Source organism: Mauremys mutica, chromosome 8, assembly GCF_020497125.1.
Source record: "Mauremys mutica isolate MM-2020 ecotype Southern chromosome 8, ASM2049712v1, whole genome shotgun sequence".
Classification (NCBI taxonomy): Eukaryota; Metazoa; Chordata; order Testudines; family Geoemydidae; genus Mauremys; species Mauremys mutica.
In genome coordinates this window covers 89754458-89771759 of record NC_059079.1, presented here as the reverse complement: position 1 = coordinate 89771759, position 17302 = coordinate 89754458, and the positions used below count along the sequence as shown (strand labels likewise).

The 17302-nt window shown below is 49.4% G+C and overlaps 1 protein-coding gene across 7 annotated transcripts in view; it reads left to right on the top strand.

Annotated features, from left to right (window-relative positions):
* The window catches only part of ABLIM3 (actin binding LIM protein family member 3), a 114568-nt gene that overhangs the window by 73559 nt on the left and 23707 nt on the right, over positions 1-17302 (top strand). For 6 of the 7 annotated variants that reach the window (XM_045026711.1, XM_045026713.1, XM_045026712.1 and 3 more), the window contains 4 exons: positions 8495-8582; positions 12593-12651; positions 14185-14256; positions 14731-14886. In XM_045026711.1, the coding sequence (XP_044882646.1) occupies positions 8495-8582; positions 12593-12651; positions 14185-14256; positions 14731-14886 (375 nt within the window). The remainder of the gene's footprint in view (positions 1-8494; positions 8583-12592; positions 12652-14184; positions 14257-14730; positions 14887-17302) is intronic. The other variant, XM_045026716.1, reaches the window with a different exon arrangement.

Genomic DNA, 17302 nt, shown 5'->3' with positions numbered 1-17302 from the left:
TTCCTTTAGCACAAGTGGCAGGGTGAAGGAGGATCCTCCCAGATAGTAGGTGCCAGCGTGTGTATGTAGCGTGGGTGCCTAATAGGTGTTTTCCTAGAGATCTGTGTGGGTTCTAATTTGGCACCATGCCCAACACCGTAATATCTGAGCACCGGGGGTGGATGGATGGGCAGAGGCAGTGTGGTATTTGTCTACAGAGTGCCTTGCCCCAGCACCTGAGCTAAAATCAGTGCCTCTTCAAAGGGACCCCTCCTTCCTCAATCCTAGCCTCGTTCTCCTGTTACTGGAGGCCAGGGACTTTGCCAACACATCTGATCTCCCAGGTATAGCATGGGCATTGCTGAGTGCCCGTGATAACCATCAGTTACTGCACCTGCTCTCCTGGTGACACTGGCACATTTTTCAGATGCTTCTCTCAATACAGTCACCTAGGAGCGTGATTGTAGCCAGACTCCACGCCCCCTATCAGTTGCCATGGCAACACAGCCAACACGGCTGCTAGTCATGTGGTTGTGTACTAGCAGGGGAAAGGCTTGGCAGAGGTGCAGAGCTGTCTGCAAGGGGAAGCAGCAGGCCTGAGCTAAGCCCACTAACCACACCCTTTAGGCTGGTAGAATGAGCCAGCGGTAAGGTGCAAGCACCGAAGGGAGACAGGCCAGTCTAGAGGAGGAGCAGGAGTTAATGTGAATGGTATTAACGAGCCCAAGCAGCATTGTATTGTTCTTTTAGCAGGGATTCAGCACAAAGGACCTGGCTGGTTTCTGCATCCCAGCAGGGCTTTAGGTGTGATTCTTTAGTAGCTCGCTCCGTCCCTTTCATGGAGCTCATTCCACGTGCTGTTCGGCAGGGAGGGCATTGCAAAGGACGTGTCTGACAGTCTTGGGCTCCACATGGTTCCCATGCCAGGTTAGTCTTAGGCAGAAGGCATGGAGGGCTTTTCTAACGCCGACACCCTCAGGGACACGAGGGGGGCCTGAAATCCAGAGGTGCCAGCAGAGTGATCCTGCTGGCCGCTGCTCTCGCTCAACTTGGCTATTTTTTGAAAGACATTTTTCAAGTGAATTTAGGGTCCTGGAGAGTGGGGTCCTGTGTGGATCCCCATGATGGGCACTGTGTGGGCAGCTGCGGGGGAGTGTGCCTTATTGCTGCCCTGGAGGGAGCGGGGTACCGCCTCCATGGCTTCCCTGCTGAGCCAGCCAGCAGCTGTGGTGGTAGCTGGGCTGAGGCCTCTCTCACTCATTCTGTGCGGGAGCCACCAAAGAGCCGTGAGATAGTAGCTGCTTTTGGTCCCTACTGACCTGGGCTGGCTCCAAAGCAGTGACTTTGAGGCAAAAGGTACCTGGTACCCAGCCCCCTGGGCCATCCAGCCCCTTCTCCACTCCCTTCAGGGGACTGTGGCTGAAGCTGAGACCTGGGTGCTGTCCATTCTTGAGCTCGCCTCCTGGCTCTGACACTGACTCCCTTTGTGACCTCAGCCAAATCACCTCACCTCTTTGGATCCATTCCATCAGAGGTCAATGTGCACGTGCTTGGGGAGCAGAAGGGCAGAGCTGTACCAGACAGTGACCATCAGGGGGCAATATAGTGTGTGAGATGCTGCTTTGCCTTCCACCTTCTTACCCCGTCCTGGGGCTGTTCTTCATGCTGCCACCCTGCTCTTCTGCCTCCTCTGTGTCCACATTACACCACCTCACCAGCTTGTAACTGACACCACTGTTCACATCCACCTCTGTCCTTGGTTCCTGCCTCAGCCTCCCCACCTGCGATGGGGGGATCCTTTCATGGCTCGCTGTGGGTAAGAATTGGTTCATGTCTGCAGCATTCTGAACATCAGCCATGCCCTGTTAGTCAAGATCTCTGCTGCGACACGGAGGTGGAACTCCCTGTGCCCAGGCAAGGGAACTGTGCAATAGTGACCAAGTAGGCTGGAAATAAATCAGCTGGGCTCTGGGGTACCTCTGGGCAGACTCTGTTACTGACTTTCATCCAGCTATTGGAATGGAGCTGAGGGAAACAGGGCATGGGAAGTGGATGTGCTGTGCAGTGAAGGCTGCAGAGGGGTGGAGACGCAGAGAGCTCCTTGGGCATTACTTGACCTATCTTTCCAGAAAACCAGTGCAGTGTCACTGCACAGTCTCTGCTCAGTCATGGCCTGAAATGTGAGTGACCCCTCACCTTTCTCCCAAGTCTCTTCTGCTCCTGCACTGCCCTGAAGAGGGCTCCTTCTGCACCTCTGGCCAGCCAATGCCAATCACAAACCAGTCACTAGGCTACGGTGGGATGCCCAGGAGTTCGAGCTGAATTATTTTCCTTAAAGCAATAGGCCTTCATTGTCTTGTCTGGCAGAGCTCAAAATAGAAGAGGCTCCTTTAAATAATTTTAGGCCTTAATGAGCTTTCTTGTGCTATCCCATGACCCTCTGGGTGTTCCAAATGACTGTGAGTTGTGCAGTCAGCCTTGAATGATTAATGAATCTTTAAGGGACCCCAAGTAATAATGAAAAAAGAATAGGAGTACTTGTGGCACCTTAAAGACTAACAAATTTATTGAAGCATGAGCTTTCGTGAGCTACAGCTCACTTCTTCGGATGCATAGAATGGAACACACAGACAGGAGATATTTATACATACAGAGAACATGAAAAGGTGGAAGTATGCATACCAACAGGCAGAGTCTAATCAATTGAGATGAGCTATCGTCAGCAGGAGGAAAAAAACTGTTTGAAGTGATAATTAAGATGGCCCATAGAAGGTGTGAGGAGAACTTAACATAGGGAAATAGATTCAATTAATGTAATGACCCAACCATTCCCAGTCTTTGTTTAGACCACAGGTAATTGTGTCTAGTTTGCATATTAATTCGAGTTCAGCAGTTTCTCTTTGGAGTCTGTTTTTGAAGTTTTTTTGTTGCAAAATTGCCACCTTCAAGTCTGTCACTGAGTGGTTAGAGAGGTTGAAGTGTTCTCCCACTGGTTTTTGAATGTTATGATTCCTGATGTCAGATTTGTGTCCATTTATTCTTTTGCGTAGAGACTGTCCAGTTTGGCCAATGTACATGGCAGAGGGGCATTGCTGGCACATGATGGCATATATCACGTTGGTAGATGTGCAGGTGTACGAGCCCCTGATGGCGTGCCTGATGTGATTAGGTCCTATGATGGTGTCACTGGAATGGATATGTGGACAGAGCTGGCATCGGGCTTTGTTGCAAGGATAGGTTCCTGGGTTAGTGTTTATGTTGTATGGTGTGCGGTTGCTGGTGAGTATTTGCTTCAGGTTGGGAGGCTGTCTATAAGCGAGGACTGGCCTGTCTCCCAAGATCTGTGAGAGTGAGGGATCATCTTTAAGGATAGGTTGTAAATCCTTGATGATGCGCTGGAGAGGTTTTAGTTGGGGGCTGTAGGTGATGGCTAGTGGCGTTCTGTTATTTTCTTTTTTAGGCCTGTCCTGTAGTAGGTGGCTTCTGGGTACTCTTCTGGCTCTGTCAATCTGTTTTTTCACTTCAGCAGGTGGGTATTGTAGTTTTAAGAATGCTTGATAGAGATCTTGTAGGTGTTTATCTCTGTCTGAGGGATTGGAGCAAATACGGTTGTATCTTAGAGCTTGGCTGTAGACAATGGATCGTGTGGTGTGCCCGGGATGGAAGCTGGAGGCATGTAAGTAAGTATAGCGGTCAGTGGGTTTCCGGTATAGGGTGGTATTTATGTGACCATCGTTTATTAGCACAGTAGTGTCTAGGAAATGGACCGCTTGTGTGGATTGGTCTAGGCTGAGGTTGATGGTGGGATGGAAATTGTTAAAATCACGGTGGAATTCCTCGAGGGTTTCTTTTCCATGAGTCCAGATGATGAAGATGTCATCAATGTAGCGCAAGTAGAGTAGGGGCGTTAGGGAACAAGAGCTAAGGAAGCGTTGTTCTAAGTCAGCCATAAAGATGTTGGCATACTGAGGGGCCATGCGGGTACCCATAGCAGTGCCGCTGACTTGAAGATATATATTGTCCCCAAATGTGAAATAGTTGTGGGTGAGGACAAAGTCACAAAGTTCAGCCACCAGGTTAGCCGTGATATTATCGGGGATACTGTTCCTGATGGCTTGTAGTCCATCTTTGTGTGGAATGTTAGTGTAGAGGGCTTCCACGTCCATAGTGGCCAGAATGGTGTTTTCTGGAAGATCACCGATGGATTGTAGTTTCCTCAGGAAGTCAGTGGTGTCTCGAAGATAGCTGGGAGTGCTGGTAGCAAAGCCAAGGCCCGATTCTACCAGCACTCCCAGCTATCTTCGAGACACCACTGACTTCCTGAGGAAACTACAATCCATCGGTGATCTTCCAGAAAACACCATTCTGGCCACTATGGACGTGGAAGCCCTCTACACTAACATTCCACACAAAGATGGACTACAAGCCATCAGGAACAGTATCCCCGATAATATCACGGCTAACCTGGTGGCTGAACTTTGTGACTTTGTCCTCACCCACAACTATTTCACATTTGGGGACAATATATATCTTCAAGTCAGCGGCACTGCTATGGGTACCCGCATGGCCCCTCAGTATGCCAACATCTTTATGGCTGACTTAGAACAACGCTTCCTTAGCTCTTGTTCCCTAACGCCCCTACTCTACTTGCGCTACATTGATGACATCTTCATCATCTGGACTCATGGAAAAGAAACCCTCGAGGAATTCCACCGTGATTTTAACAATTTCCATCCCACCATCAACCTCAGCCTAGACCAATCCACACAAGCGGTCCATTTCCTAGACACTACTGTGCTAATAAACGATGGTCACATAAATACCACCCTATACCGGAAACCCACTGACCGCTATACTTACTTACATGCCTCCAGCTTCCATCCCGGGCACACCACACGATCCATTGTCTACAGCCAAGCTCTAAGATACAACCGTATTTGCTCCAATCCCTCAGACAGAGATAAACACCTACAAGATCTCTATCAAGCATTCTTAAAACTACAATACCCACCTGCTGAAGTGAAAAAACAGATTGACAGAGCCAGAAGAGTACCCAGAAGCCACCTACTACAGGACAGGCCTAAAAAAGAAAATAACAGAACGCCACTAGCCATCACCTACAGCCCCCAACTAAAACCTCTCCAGCGCATCATCAAGGATTTACAACCTATCCTTAAAGATGATCCCTCACTCTCACAGATCTTGGGAGACAGGCCAGTCCTCGCTTATAGACAGCCTCCCAACCTGAAGCAAATACTCACCAGCAACCGCACACCATACAACATAAACACTAACCCAGGAACCTATCCTTGCAACAAAGCCCGATGCCAGCTCTGTCCACATATCCATTCCAGTGACACCATCATAGGACCTAATCACATCAGGCACGCCATCAGGGGCTCGTACACCTGCACATCTACCAACGTGATATATGCCATCATGTGCCAGCAATGCCCCTCTGCCATGTACATTGGCCAAACTGGACAGTCTCTACGCAAAAGAATAAATGGACACAAATCTGACATCAGGAATCATAACATTCAAAAACCAGTGGGAGAACACTTCAACCTCTCTAACCACTCAGTGACAGACTTGAAGGTGGCAATTTTGCAACAAAAAAACTTCAAAAACAGACTCCAAAGAGAAACTGCTGAACTCGAATTAATATGCAAACTAGACACAATTACCTGTGGTCTAAACAAAGACTGGGAATGGTTGGGTCATTACATTAATTGAATCTATTTCCCTATGTTAAGTTCTCCTCACACCTTCTATGGGCCATCTTAATTATCACTTCAAACAGTTTTTTTCCTCCTGCTGACGATAGCTCATCTCAATTGATTAGACTCTGCCTGTTGGTATGCATACTTCCACCTTTTCATGTTCTCTGTATGTATAAATATCTCCTGTCTGTGTGTTCCATTCTATGCATCCGAAGAAGTGAGCTGTAGCTCACGAAAGCTCATGCTTCAATAAATTTGTTAGTCTTTAAGGTGCCACAAGTACTCCTATTCTTTTTGCGGATACAGACTAACACGGCTGCTACTCTGAAACAAGTAATAATGAGTAGCTCTCTTCACTCACAGCTTCCACCAGGCTTTTACAATGGCTGTGATTTTAATCAAGACAAAATAAACAAGATTGTTGCATTCTGCTTTGAAGTGTAATCACTTCTCCTTGCAGAGGGGCTGTTGAGTTTTAAATTGTGGATGTTTGTTTCAGAGCTTGTGATGAGAGGGAAAGATAGGCCTGAATTGCGGCCTAGCTAGTGTATCTCAGTGCTGACCAGTAGCACCCCATCCTATTTAAGGCCTGTGTCTCCACACAGCTCAGCCAATACAGCTCAGTATTGACCTGACCTGCAGTAACCCTTGCTATTCCAGTCATGGGGTACACCTCGCTAAAGCGTCTGGAATAAAAATAGCCACGCCTTTCTGAACAATGGGAAATACAGAGTGGGCTTCTGACAAATCCTAGGGGGAAGAGGGGTGTTTTGGATTTTTAGTGGCAAAGCAGGTTTAGGATTTGCATAATCCTGAAACCATTGAACAGATTATTTAAAATATACAATGTATTTAAAAGAAATATATGGTCCGAAAGCATTCTGGGCAGTGGAGACCGCTCCACTTGTCCTTGTTCATTTAGAGACTGATCCAGCCCTCAGAGAAGGCAATGGAAAGTCCTCTGGACTTCAGTAAGAACTGGATTTGGCCCTTCGTTCTTCTGCCTGTACTAGTGTCAGAGCATCCTCCACAGCTCGTGCCACAAGTGGCTTTTCTGACTTTTGTCCTTTCTTTTGGAAGTGAATTTGGCACTAGTGAAGTAGGGACGCTGGGTTTGAAGCCCGAGCCCCTGAGCTCCTCTGCTTGTCTACAAAACATGGACTGCGTGGGTAGCAGCAGAGTGAGCTTCCCTCACACACTGACCCTGCCAACGTACCTGGTGAGGGGAGTTCAATCTCCGTGGCCCATTTGCTCCTGGGCCTGTCTGATGAAGCTGCCAGCCAGAAAGAGACAGTTAATGCCAGTCAGGTGGGAGCGTTCTGTGATGTTGACACCTGCTGCTGAGACCCATCCACTCATGTCATACACAAGCTGCAGAAGAGCCACTGGAGAGTAACATTTCCATCTAAACCAACCTGGGTCAAACTGAAGCCAAGACTAGGATGGTGAAAAGCTCTGTCTACGATTATCAGTGCCCCACAGATAATCTAGTAAGAACCTTTCTCATGATGGAGTCAGTGATCCCCTCTTAGCAAATTATCCCATTTGCCTCATTGTTTCCTGATACGAGAGAAATAGTTAAGTTAGATACAGTAAGTTACAACAGCCCTTCTTTCATTCCCTTACCAGCCTGACTAGTCCTTCTCCCTTCTGATATTATAATAAAATGTCCCTTAGGGGTTACGCTGTGTACAGCACAGACCACGTTTCAGTACAGTCCAGAGCCAACTGCTGCCTCTGAGCTTGGAAGCCCAGCAAATGAGTCTATAATTGAAATTCTTGCAGACATTTTGAGTGGAAGCAAGCTACCAATTAAACCTATTATCCTTGTCAGAGTGCAGGGAGAACAGACCAGCCACATCACAAGTGGGAAAATAGCAGGTTGTTATTTCCAAAGTTTGGGCATCATTTGCACTGAAGGCAGCAGAAAAGTTTCTAGAGAGTCCCAAGAAATCAGGGCTGGAAAAAAAATAATAAAGCAGGAATCATTTTGGCTTTCACTCTGTTGGAATAGGCTGCAAAATGAAACCTAGTGAGCCTCTTGTACTGTTGTGAGTGTGTCTCTCCCTCTCCCAAGATGGTAAAAATCCCAGTGACAGTTTGCCAAACAGAAGCCTATGCCACTGCTATGATATTTCACAACTGTGCCCCCTCCCGCCCCGGGCCAAAGTGGGCACCCTGTCCAACTCCAATGGAGATGCTTGGGGTGGGAACTGGTGAAAAATACGGCTCCATAGCTGAACAATGGGACATTTCTGAGCTACTGCTACAGAATCCTTCTGAAAGCAAATGCAGAAATTGATCCTGTAAGTCCTTACTCACATAAGTAATACTGTTGACTTTGAGGTGTGCTTGTGGGAGTCAAAGTTTGCAGGATTTGGTCCCCAGTTCACTGGTTTGGGGCTGCCTGGGCCTAATTCTCTGCTGCCCTGCACTTTGGATAGTCATTTACCCCACTGCCAGGTGAGTGTGAAAGGCGGAGCTTGTAGCATTGTACATCCACCTTGTGCTCAGTTTGCTTGCAGGAAATGGGACCCCGGACATGGGTTCTCTTCATGCACCATGGCAAAGATATTAGTCTCCTAGTGTGTCTAGGGCTGGTCTGCCATCTGTGGTTCCTTGTTGGGGCCCCAGCTCTCCTTTGCTAGGCTCTTTCATCTTGCTTTGTGTTTTGCACTGCAAGCAAAAGGAGTGTATAGGGGACTGGGCAGCTCCCGCTCAGAGGAATGGAGGCAAAAGTGGATCTGCATTTTCTGCTTGCTTAGGAACCATTTTCCTCTGCTTGTTTGTAGGCAGGAGGGAAGCACTACCACCCAACCTGTGCCAGATGCGTCCGCTGCCACCAGATGTTCACGGAAGGGGAGGAGATGTATCTCACAGGTATGGACACCCTCGCCACAGGGAGAAAGCTCAGGCTGTGGGATGGGCAGATTAACACCTCCTCTGTGCCCCACAGATCCGTTGTCACTAAACTCCGCCTGTAAGATAATTTGTTGATCCCAGCAATGTCGGGAACGTGGCCTTGTGCAAACCTCCCCCAGCTGATGGTCACTAGTGTCACTTTCTAAACCAGCAATGCAGGGATGCATTGAACTGGGAGTGGGGTTACCCCAATCGCAGCAGGCAGATGGAAATTGGCAGGTGAACTAGGAGTCAAAATCCCTGTGGTGACTTGCCCCAGTCCTGGCTGGCTCATGCAACCAGATCCCCAGAGCTGTTGCTGACTTGTGGTTAATGCAGGTTAGCTGTGTTCCAATGGTGTCAGAGAATCTCCCACTGGATCTACTTTTCCTACAAACCCAAGCTCCTGTCTCCTCATTGAGGGCTGCACGGGATGGGGCTCTGACTCCTGGCACAACAGCTGCTTTACCAGCCACGCTGGGGAACACAACTCAGCAGTCATCTTGTTATGTGAAATGTTCCTTCCTTCCTTCCTTCCTGGTGGGGGGAGGGAGTGACCAACTACGCCCAGCCAGAGCTCTCAGCCCTGCAGTCACCCCACTCTCCCCTGCCTCCCACATTCCAGCTCAGTGAGTGAGGAAACGCTATTGATTCCAAGGCCAGGAGGGACTGCTGTGATCATTGTCTGACCTGTATAATGCAGGCAACAAAACTTCCCCGGAATAATTCCTAGTCAGAGCATATCTTTAAGAGCGAAAGAGGGAGGTCTCAGGGACCTGGGGTAGGGCCGGCTCCAGGCATCAGCTAAAGAAGCAGGTGCTTGGGGCGGCCAATACAAAGGGGCGGCACTTCCGGGTCTTCAGCGGGAATTCAGCAGTGAGTCCCTCAGTCCCTCTCTGAGCTGCCGTCGAAGTGCCGCCGAAGAGGAAGAGAGGAAGCCGCTGCCAAACTGCCGCCGAAGAGTGGAGCTGTGTGATTGCACTGACATTTTTTTTGTTTGTTTGTTTGTTTTGTCACTTTGGGCAGCAGAAAACCTGGAGCCAGCCCTGACCTGGGAGCATTTTCCTGGAGGAGAAATTATCCCTCCTGGGCAGCTTGATTCTCGCTCAGAGTCACTGTCAGTAACACAGGTGCAAACAACATATTAACTTCATCAGTGCTGCTGGAACAAGCCTGCGCATGCCCTTGGCCAGCACCATTGGAACACACAAATCATTGGGCCAGGTGGGGGATTCCCAGCCATGGCTAAAGAGCCACCTATCTAGGAACTTCTTTGGCCTCCAGCACTGTAGTGTCTAGAGCATTTCACACTGTTCAGAGGTTAGCCCTCGCTGTCCCCTGTGAGGTAAGGAGCTGCCTCTTTGTTCCTATTTTGCAGTGGGAAGGCTGAGGCACAGAGAGAACAGGACCATCATTTTCATAAATGGCCACAGGTTTTGGGGGCCCAACTTGAGAAACAGACACACACAATCAGTGGCCACTATTGGTTTAAGGAACATGTTTGAGCTCTTATAGTGAGCCTGGGAATTGAACCCAGATCTCTTGGGTCCCACCCCAGTGCCTTAACTACAAAACCAACCCTCCTCTGTTTCCAGAGTCTGCTGTGTGTGGCACTGAAGGGGTTAAGCCATGCAGCACAGGTGGCTGGGTTGGCTGGTTTCAGCAAAAAGGAGATAAATAATCGGGTCTCTGGAGATGTTCATCCCTTGCTGAAGCTGCCTTTGGGGCTATTTCCAGCTCTGAGGGAGGGTGTGTTTTCCCTTTGGTAACCTGCAGCTGCCTGTCACCCTGAGTCATTAATTACCCCTGTAAGTCTGTGGGGTAATTGCAGGGCTGGGTCCCTCCCACTCCCGCACTGCAGGGTTTGTGGCAGGAGCCCTCCGCTCGGGGCTGACTGACTCCTCCGTGAGATGCTAATCGTGTTGGCGTGAACACGGGGGAGTGGCCATGCCATTAGTGTCATGCTGGAATGTCAGCCGGCATGCTCCCAGAAGAGCGCCTCTTGTTTGGTGGGGAGGCAGGGATATTTATGAAAGCTCTGCACCTGGCTGTCATCCCTAATGCATGGCCTGTGACAGGCTGGTGCTGTCACAGCATCCAGGGGCCCAAAATGTGACACCTACAAATGGGTGAAGGAAGAAAAGGGGTCTGGTTTTCTGGAATTGATAATTTATGAACCTGGAGTATCGGATGGATTGTGTTGGTACATGCCCAGTCTGGGGCTGCTACAGCCACATTCTCACCTTGGCTCTGATCCTGAATTCCCTTGGGGGCTGGTTCCTGATCTCACAGGTGAACATCAAACGTTACCAGCCAAGACCTGAGTTCAAGATTCTGTGTTACCCCTGGAACAGCTGATTCCACTATGGCCACCTAAAGCAGGAATGGGGCAGGAAAATGCTCCGCTATTTCCAGGAAAAGCATGGAATCCTGAACACAGGTCGTGGTAGGTAGGTAAATGGGGAATGGACTTTCCAGTTGAGGTTCGTTGTTTCTGTCAGTTTTCTACCTGCCGTTCCCTTTCTTCTGTTTGAAAGTTTATTTTTAAATAATCTGTTCCTTCACCTCTGAGGTGAGTTATTTGTCTGGCATTTAGTTGGTGATGTTTTAGTCTTCTATCTACCCATCCACACAATCAGATTCAACAGTGAATGACTTATGTAGCCAAGAGAACAGAGGGTCTGTGAGCTTACAGTGACCTTTACCAGCCAGTAATCTCGGGCTTTGGGAGCTAGAGAAGCTACAATGGATTGGAAAGGGAGAATTACGCATTGTTTTGAGGCACAAAGGATCATATTACAGCACTGGTCCAGTGCCTCTGCCCGGCCCTCCTATCCATCAGCCCCAGTCCAAGGACATTCCTGTGGCCACACTGTAATATAGAAGGTGCCCAGGAAAGTCAATAAACCTGACAAATCAAAGACTAACAGAGACATTGCTGGACTTGGGCGCTTGTCACTTTCTTCCCATCCGGCAGAAGCTATGCAGCTATGCCGTCTAAATCTCACTCAGTATTCCATCAGTGAGGGCCCCATTGGCATGTCTTGGTGATTTGATGCAGACTCGCACCATTTACAGGCTCACAAGGTCTCCCATTCACAGACCCATAGGTATAGGAAGGGGATGTTGCACTGGCTTGTTAACTGTGGAGACCTGGATTCAAGTTCAAGTTTACATCACACAAGTGAAAGGAGTTTGCTGGAATGTACTTGGCGCTGTACAAGATTCAGACCTCAAAACAGCCCCTGCCCCAAAGAGCTGACAATCTAAAACAGTGGCTCTCAATCTTTCCAGACTGCTATATCTCTTTCAGGAGTCTGATTGCTCTTGTGTACCCCAAATTTCACCTCACTTAAAAACGACTTGCTTACAAAATCAGACACAAAAATATAAGTGTCACACCATGCTACTACTGAAAAATTGCTTATTTTCTTATTTATACCATATAATTATAAAATAAATCAATTGGAATATAAATATTGTACTTACATTTCAGTGTATAGTATATAAAGCAGCATAAACAAGTCACTGTATGAAATTTTAGTTTGTACTGACTTCGCTAGTGCCTTTTATGTAGCCTGTTGTAAAATGCAGAAAATATCTAGATGAGTTGATGCTGGAAGACCGCTGCATACCCCAGGGCTAGGCATACCCCTGGTTGAGAACCACTGATCTAAAAGATGCATATGACTTGCAGGCTTTTCTCCCAAGAATCCCAGTACTGGAACAGCAGGACATGCGGAAGACCAGGATTGGGAATTCTCAGCAGAGCTGTTGGGGTCCAGGACTAGAATAGTGGGGGCAGTTGTAAGGCAGGATTGAAGTGCATCTGCAGAGCTGCTTGCAGGTCCAGGACTAAGCTAGCTGGGTGTGCTGCCAGTCAGGATGGAGGGGTACTATTACACCTGGTTCTGACTATGAGTGGCAATTTGGTCTCTTCAGTGGCGAGTTGAAAGGCTCTGATCCTCTGCTGTTCCCTTGGCTTTCAGGTTCTGAAGTGTGGCACCCGATCTGCAAACAGGCAGCGAGAGCAGAGAAGAAATTGAAGGTAAGCTGGAGCGTCAGAGGTTCATGATGGAGTTTCTGTGCAGGTGGCTGGGCCAGAAGCATGCTCTAGTGTGAGACAAGCAGACATCTCTGAAAGTGCCCCTGAGCGCTCTGGTCCCTGGCTGGAAATGAGTTATGGGGGGAAGGCCCAAACTGAGGGGGACCTGCCGTACCAAAAATGCTGCAAGACCCTAGCCCAAGGGTCAGCACATTCAGCCTCCTGCTTTCCAAAGGGTCCTCGGCAACCCAGAACTTTGAGGATCCCCCTCCCACCTCAGAGGTTTTGCATTGCAGCCATCATCCTTCTAGCCATGGGGAGTCATGGGCAGGACTCCATTTGAAGAGCAGCTGCGGCTCTGTAAATGTCTGCAAGGACTGCTACTGAGCAGTGTAAGGAGGCATCATTCCCCTATACTCCATATGCCATTTCCTCCTCCCTGCGGAGAGATGCTTCCAGCCCACAGAGTCAGAGACCGGCCAGACTCTCTGTGCTTTAGTGGGTGTTTGTTTATTCTGATTGTTAAATTGTAGGTAGACACAAACCCAGGAATGTTCCAGGCCAGGAGAGCAGTCACCATATGGCCCATCAAAGCTGCCTGCCTTTGCACCTTGCATAACATCAGGATAAGCCAGATCTGCCCCTTGCTTCCCTGCTGTCTCAGTGACAGCTTGACAGCCACGCTGCAGGATGCAAGCTGTTGTAAAGTGCCTTTCCATCCCGCTGGAAAGTTTGATGACTTGGCCTGCTCAACCCCCTTCCTTGTGTGCCGTTCAGAAGAAGCACTGGGAGGCCTTTGTCTGTGGTGAGGCTGCTGGCCATGCTCACAGTCCTCAGGGGCATATTGAACATGCATTGTCAGCTGTGGTGCAAGATGCCAGAGCAATGCCGGAATAAACCATGCCTGCCAATTCACTGACAGGCCATTGTGGGGAGTGGTCTGAAGGACTGAAATCATCGCCAGAAACAAACTTTTTATGGAAGCAAACCCACAGATTGTAACAGTCCTCCACCCTCTTGCCTCTTCAATCTTCCAATCCCTTCACCAAGTTCCCTCTAGTGTTCTCTAGCCTGTATTGCACTTACTCACTGCTGCTCTGTTCAGTTAGCATTAGGTCTGATTAACAGTGGCCTGTGTGTCTGCAACCGGCAGACAACATGCTACATGTCTTTCAGAATCATTTGATTTTAATGTGCAGGGCCTGTCTTGCTGGATCTTAATCTGGCCATTAAAGTGGACTGGACATCTTGGACTATGCAAACCCAGTGATTGGGAGGGAGTACAGAGGGCATTGCTGGGCAGTTTCACAGTATAGCCTGCTGCTCAGGGCGTGGGGGACTTTGGGGGTGCTGTCCTTGTCCTGGAGTTGGACAGTGGGGGAAAATTCAGCCCTGATATAAGCAAGTGAAATTCCATTGATTTCAATGGCGTTATGCCTACGTTGTGCCAAGGCTGGATTTGGTTCCATAATCTCCATGATTTGAATGATTGACAGCTTAAGTTCTGATCCAGTTTGTGGTTTTCTATGCACACAGCACAGAAGAACATCAGAAACCTCCATCTCGCCCCCTGGTTCCAGTATTGGTTCCCCCAACCGAGTCATCTGTGTAAGTACAGCTCTGCCACACAGTCTCCGATGTGATGGGGAAAGGGTGGCTCCATATGTTCCAGCGGGGACAGGAGGAGGAGATCTCCCTGCACAGATCAGGTTGGGAGCAGCAGGTTCTCAGTTCCAATCTGCAATGCAAGGGATAGGGAAGGGGTCTTGAGGGTCTCTACCCTGAGTGTTTTGACCTCAGCAGGACTTCTGTGATGAACGGGAAATCTCGGAAGAGTATTGCCAAGGCAGTTCAACACCATAACCTACCCAGCCCTTTCCCCACTGCTGCCTCTTCTCTTCCTGGGAGAATGTTGTGCCTCTCATGAGGACATCTCCTTACGTTTTTCCCTTTCCTGTGGTGGCACACCGGTTCTGTTTGCTCTGATGGGAGCTTCACACTGTATATTCCAGCCTCTCCTTCCCTTTCTCCTCATCTTTCTCTCTGTTTCCGTCTCTCTGCCTCTGTCTCTCTGTCTCCTAGGCTAAAGTGGATAATGAGATCCTTAATTACAAAGACCTGGCAGCTCTTCCCAAGATTAAAGCCATCTACGAGGTGCAGCGTCCCGACCTCATTTCCTACGAGCCCTATCACAGATACACGTCAGATGAGACGCTGGAGAGATATAGCTATGGGGAGGTACTGAGTCTTTTGCAGACAGGGCATTTGCATTTGGCATTTGCAGACAGGGACCTCAGGATCTGATGAGGGTTTTTTGAGGGGGTGAGGGTGGGGATGACACAGTTCTGTGGGTGTAAATCCTGAATAACTCCATTGGCATTAGTGGGGTTACTTCAGATTTACAGTGGGGGAACCAAGAACAGAATCTGGCCCAGAACATCTCCAAGGAGGATTCTTGTCTGTTGTCTGGAAATCCAGGATGGGCCAAGACAGGAGAACCTTGGCCCCAGCCTCCTCCACTGTGGGCCACAAGAGTGAGCCAGAAAACTGCTACAGCATCAGTTAGTGACAGTCTACGACTCTGCCCATGCTGATAGAGGCCATTGGCGATTGGTCACACCATGTAATCCGAAGGGAGTGCTTTGAGGAGAAAGGTGGCCCCAAGAAATGGCTCCTCTGGGGAATGTCACCCAGTGCATCTGAGCCCAGGAAATGAATGAGGGGAAGGGGGTGTCTCCACAGCACCCTCCGCCCAGCACAGACTGTAAGGACAGATCTGCAGCGGGGTCACTCTACAGGCACCTGAACTGCTCACACCCCAAATGGTGCTGTTGAAAATCTGATCCTTAATTGCAGCTATTTACTCTGCAGTCCATTTTCCAAAGAGCACCCTCCTTGCTTAGATGGGGTGCAGGAAGGCTCACCAGAGGGCCTGCTGCAGGGAAGCCTCACCAGTGTCCGCAGAGCAAGGGTCTAGGCAGGACAGCCCTTATCTAACGCTGACTCCACTGGATGGGGACGGGAAGGGAGCAGGGAGCTGAATGGTGCTGTCCATGTCCACGGGGATATTAGAAAGAGCTGTGTGGAAGGAAACCAACACAGCCCTTGGCATGGGACTTCCCCTGCCCTAATCCTGGGGGCAAGCTGGGACTGCTGGACAGTTTCACCCACTTAAATGAGAAGGAGATGAGTGCATGGATTTGACATGGAGGGAAGCTAGATCCTGCCTAATCCAGCTCCCACTGAGGACTACAGAAGCTGAGGGTAGAATTGGGCCCTTTAAAATGGTCACAGAAGAGACCTTTGTAATAACCAGCAATGACTTCTCTGAAATCTCCAGTGTGAAGCAGGTGCCTGGGTTCATCGTGAGCCAGCCGTCCAGAGCACTCAGCTGTCTGTGCCCTCTGTACCAAGGTGGGAACAGTGACACTGTCCTTTGTGTGCAGTGTCCGGGAGCTGTATGGGGCTCTTACCTGCCCGGGAAGCATAGCTCAGTACACAGACTCACCGTGTTGTGTTGAGTTTCCTGTTGGCCTCAGATCAGGGCCTTGGGGCACTGAGGGCCTGGTTCTTCTCTCCCTTACACCTGTGTAAATTGAGATTTAGTCCATGGAGGTCGCTGACATTCCGCAGTGTAAAACTAGTGTAGGCAAGAGGAGAATGGGGGCCTGGATTCTGGAAAGCACCATACGGGGGGAAGCTAAGAAAAGACACTGCTGGCTTCTGGATTCCTTGCACCTCTGCTTTTTCACTGTGGGTTTTTGTCCCAGGTCTAAGGGTGGTTGGCTTGTGAGCTGGCTAAGGCAACTGCCCCTGCGGCGCTCTGCAGCACTGTGCGCTGGGGGCTCTGCTGCCTTTCATCCATAAGAGCTGCGCCTGCAAATGATCTCTGGATAAAGCAGAGAATGCAGGTTGCCATGTCGGGGCCTCTTGTGGACAGCGACATGGCCTATGACACAGACAGGGATGGCATGCAGCAGCACAGACCTCCAACGCCGGGGGACAGTGCAACTGAGGGTACGTCTACACTACGGGATTATTCCGAATTTACATAAACCGGTTTAGTAAAACAGATTGTATAAAATCGAGTGCACGCAGCCACACTAAGCGCATTAATTCGGTGGTATGCGTCCACGGTCCGAGGCTAGTGTCGATTTCTGGAGCGTTGCACTGTGGGTAGCTATTCCGTAGCTATCCCATAGTTCCCACAGTCCCCCCTCCCCTTGGAATTCTGGGTTGAGATCCCAGTGCCTGATGGGGCAAAAATCATTGTCGCGGGTGGTTCTGGGTAAATGTCGTCAGTCACTCCTTCCGCTGGGAAAGCAACGGCAGACAATCATTTCGCGCCCTTTTTCCCTGGATTTCCCTGGCAGACGCCATAGCGTGGCAACCATGGAGCCTGTTTTGTCTTTTGTTACTGTCACCGTATGTGTACTAGATGCTGCGGACAGAGGCGATTCAGCAGCGCTACACAGAAGCATTCATTTGCTTTTGCATGACAGCAGAGATGGTTAGCAGCCGTTCTGTACTGTCTACCATGCTATTGTAAATTGTAAATTGGCAATGAGATGAAGGTTACCAGTCGTATTGCACTATACCTTCTGCTGCTGTCATAGGTGCCCCTGGCTGAGATCAGCCGGGGGCGCAAAAGACA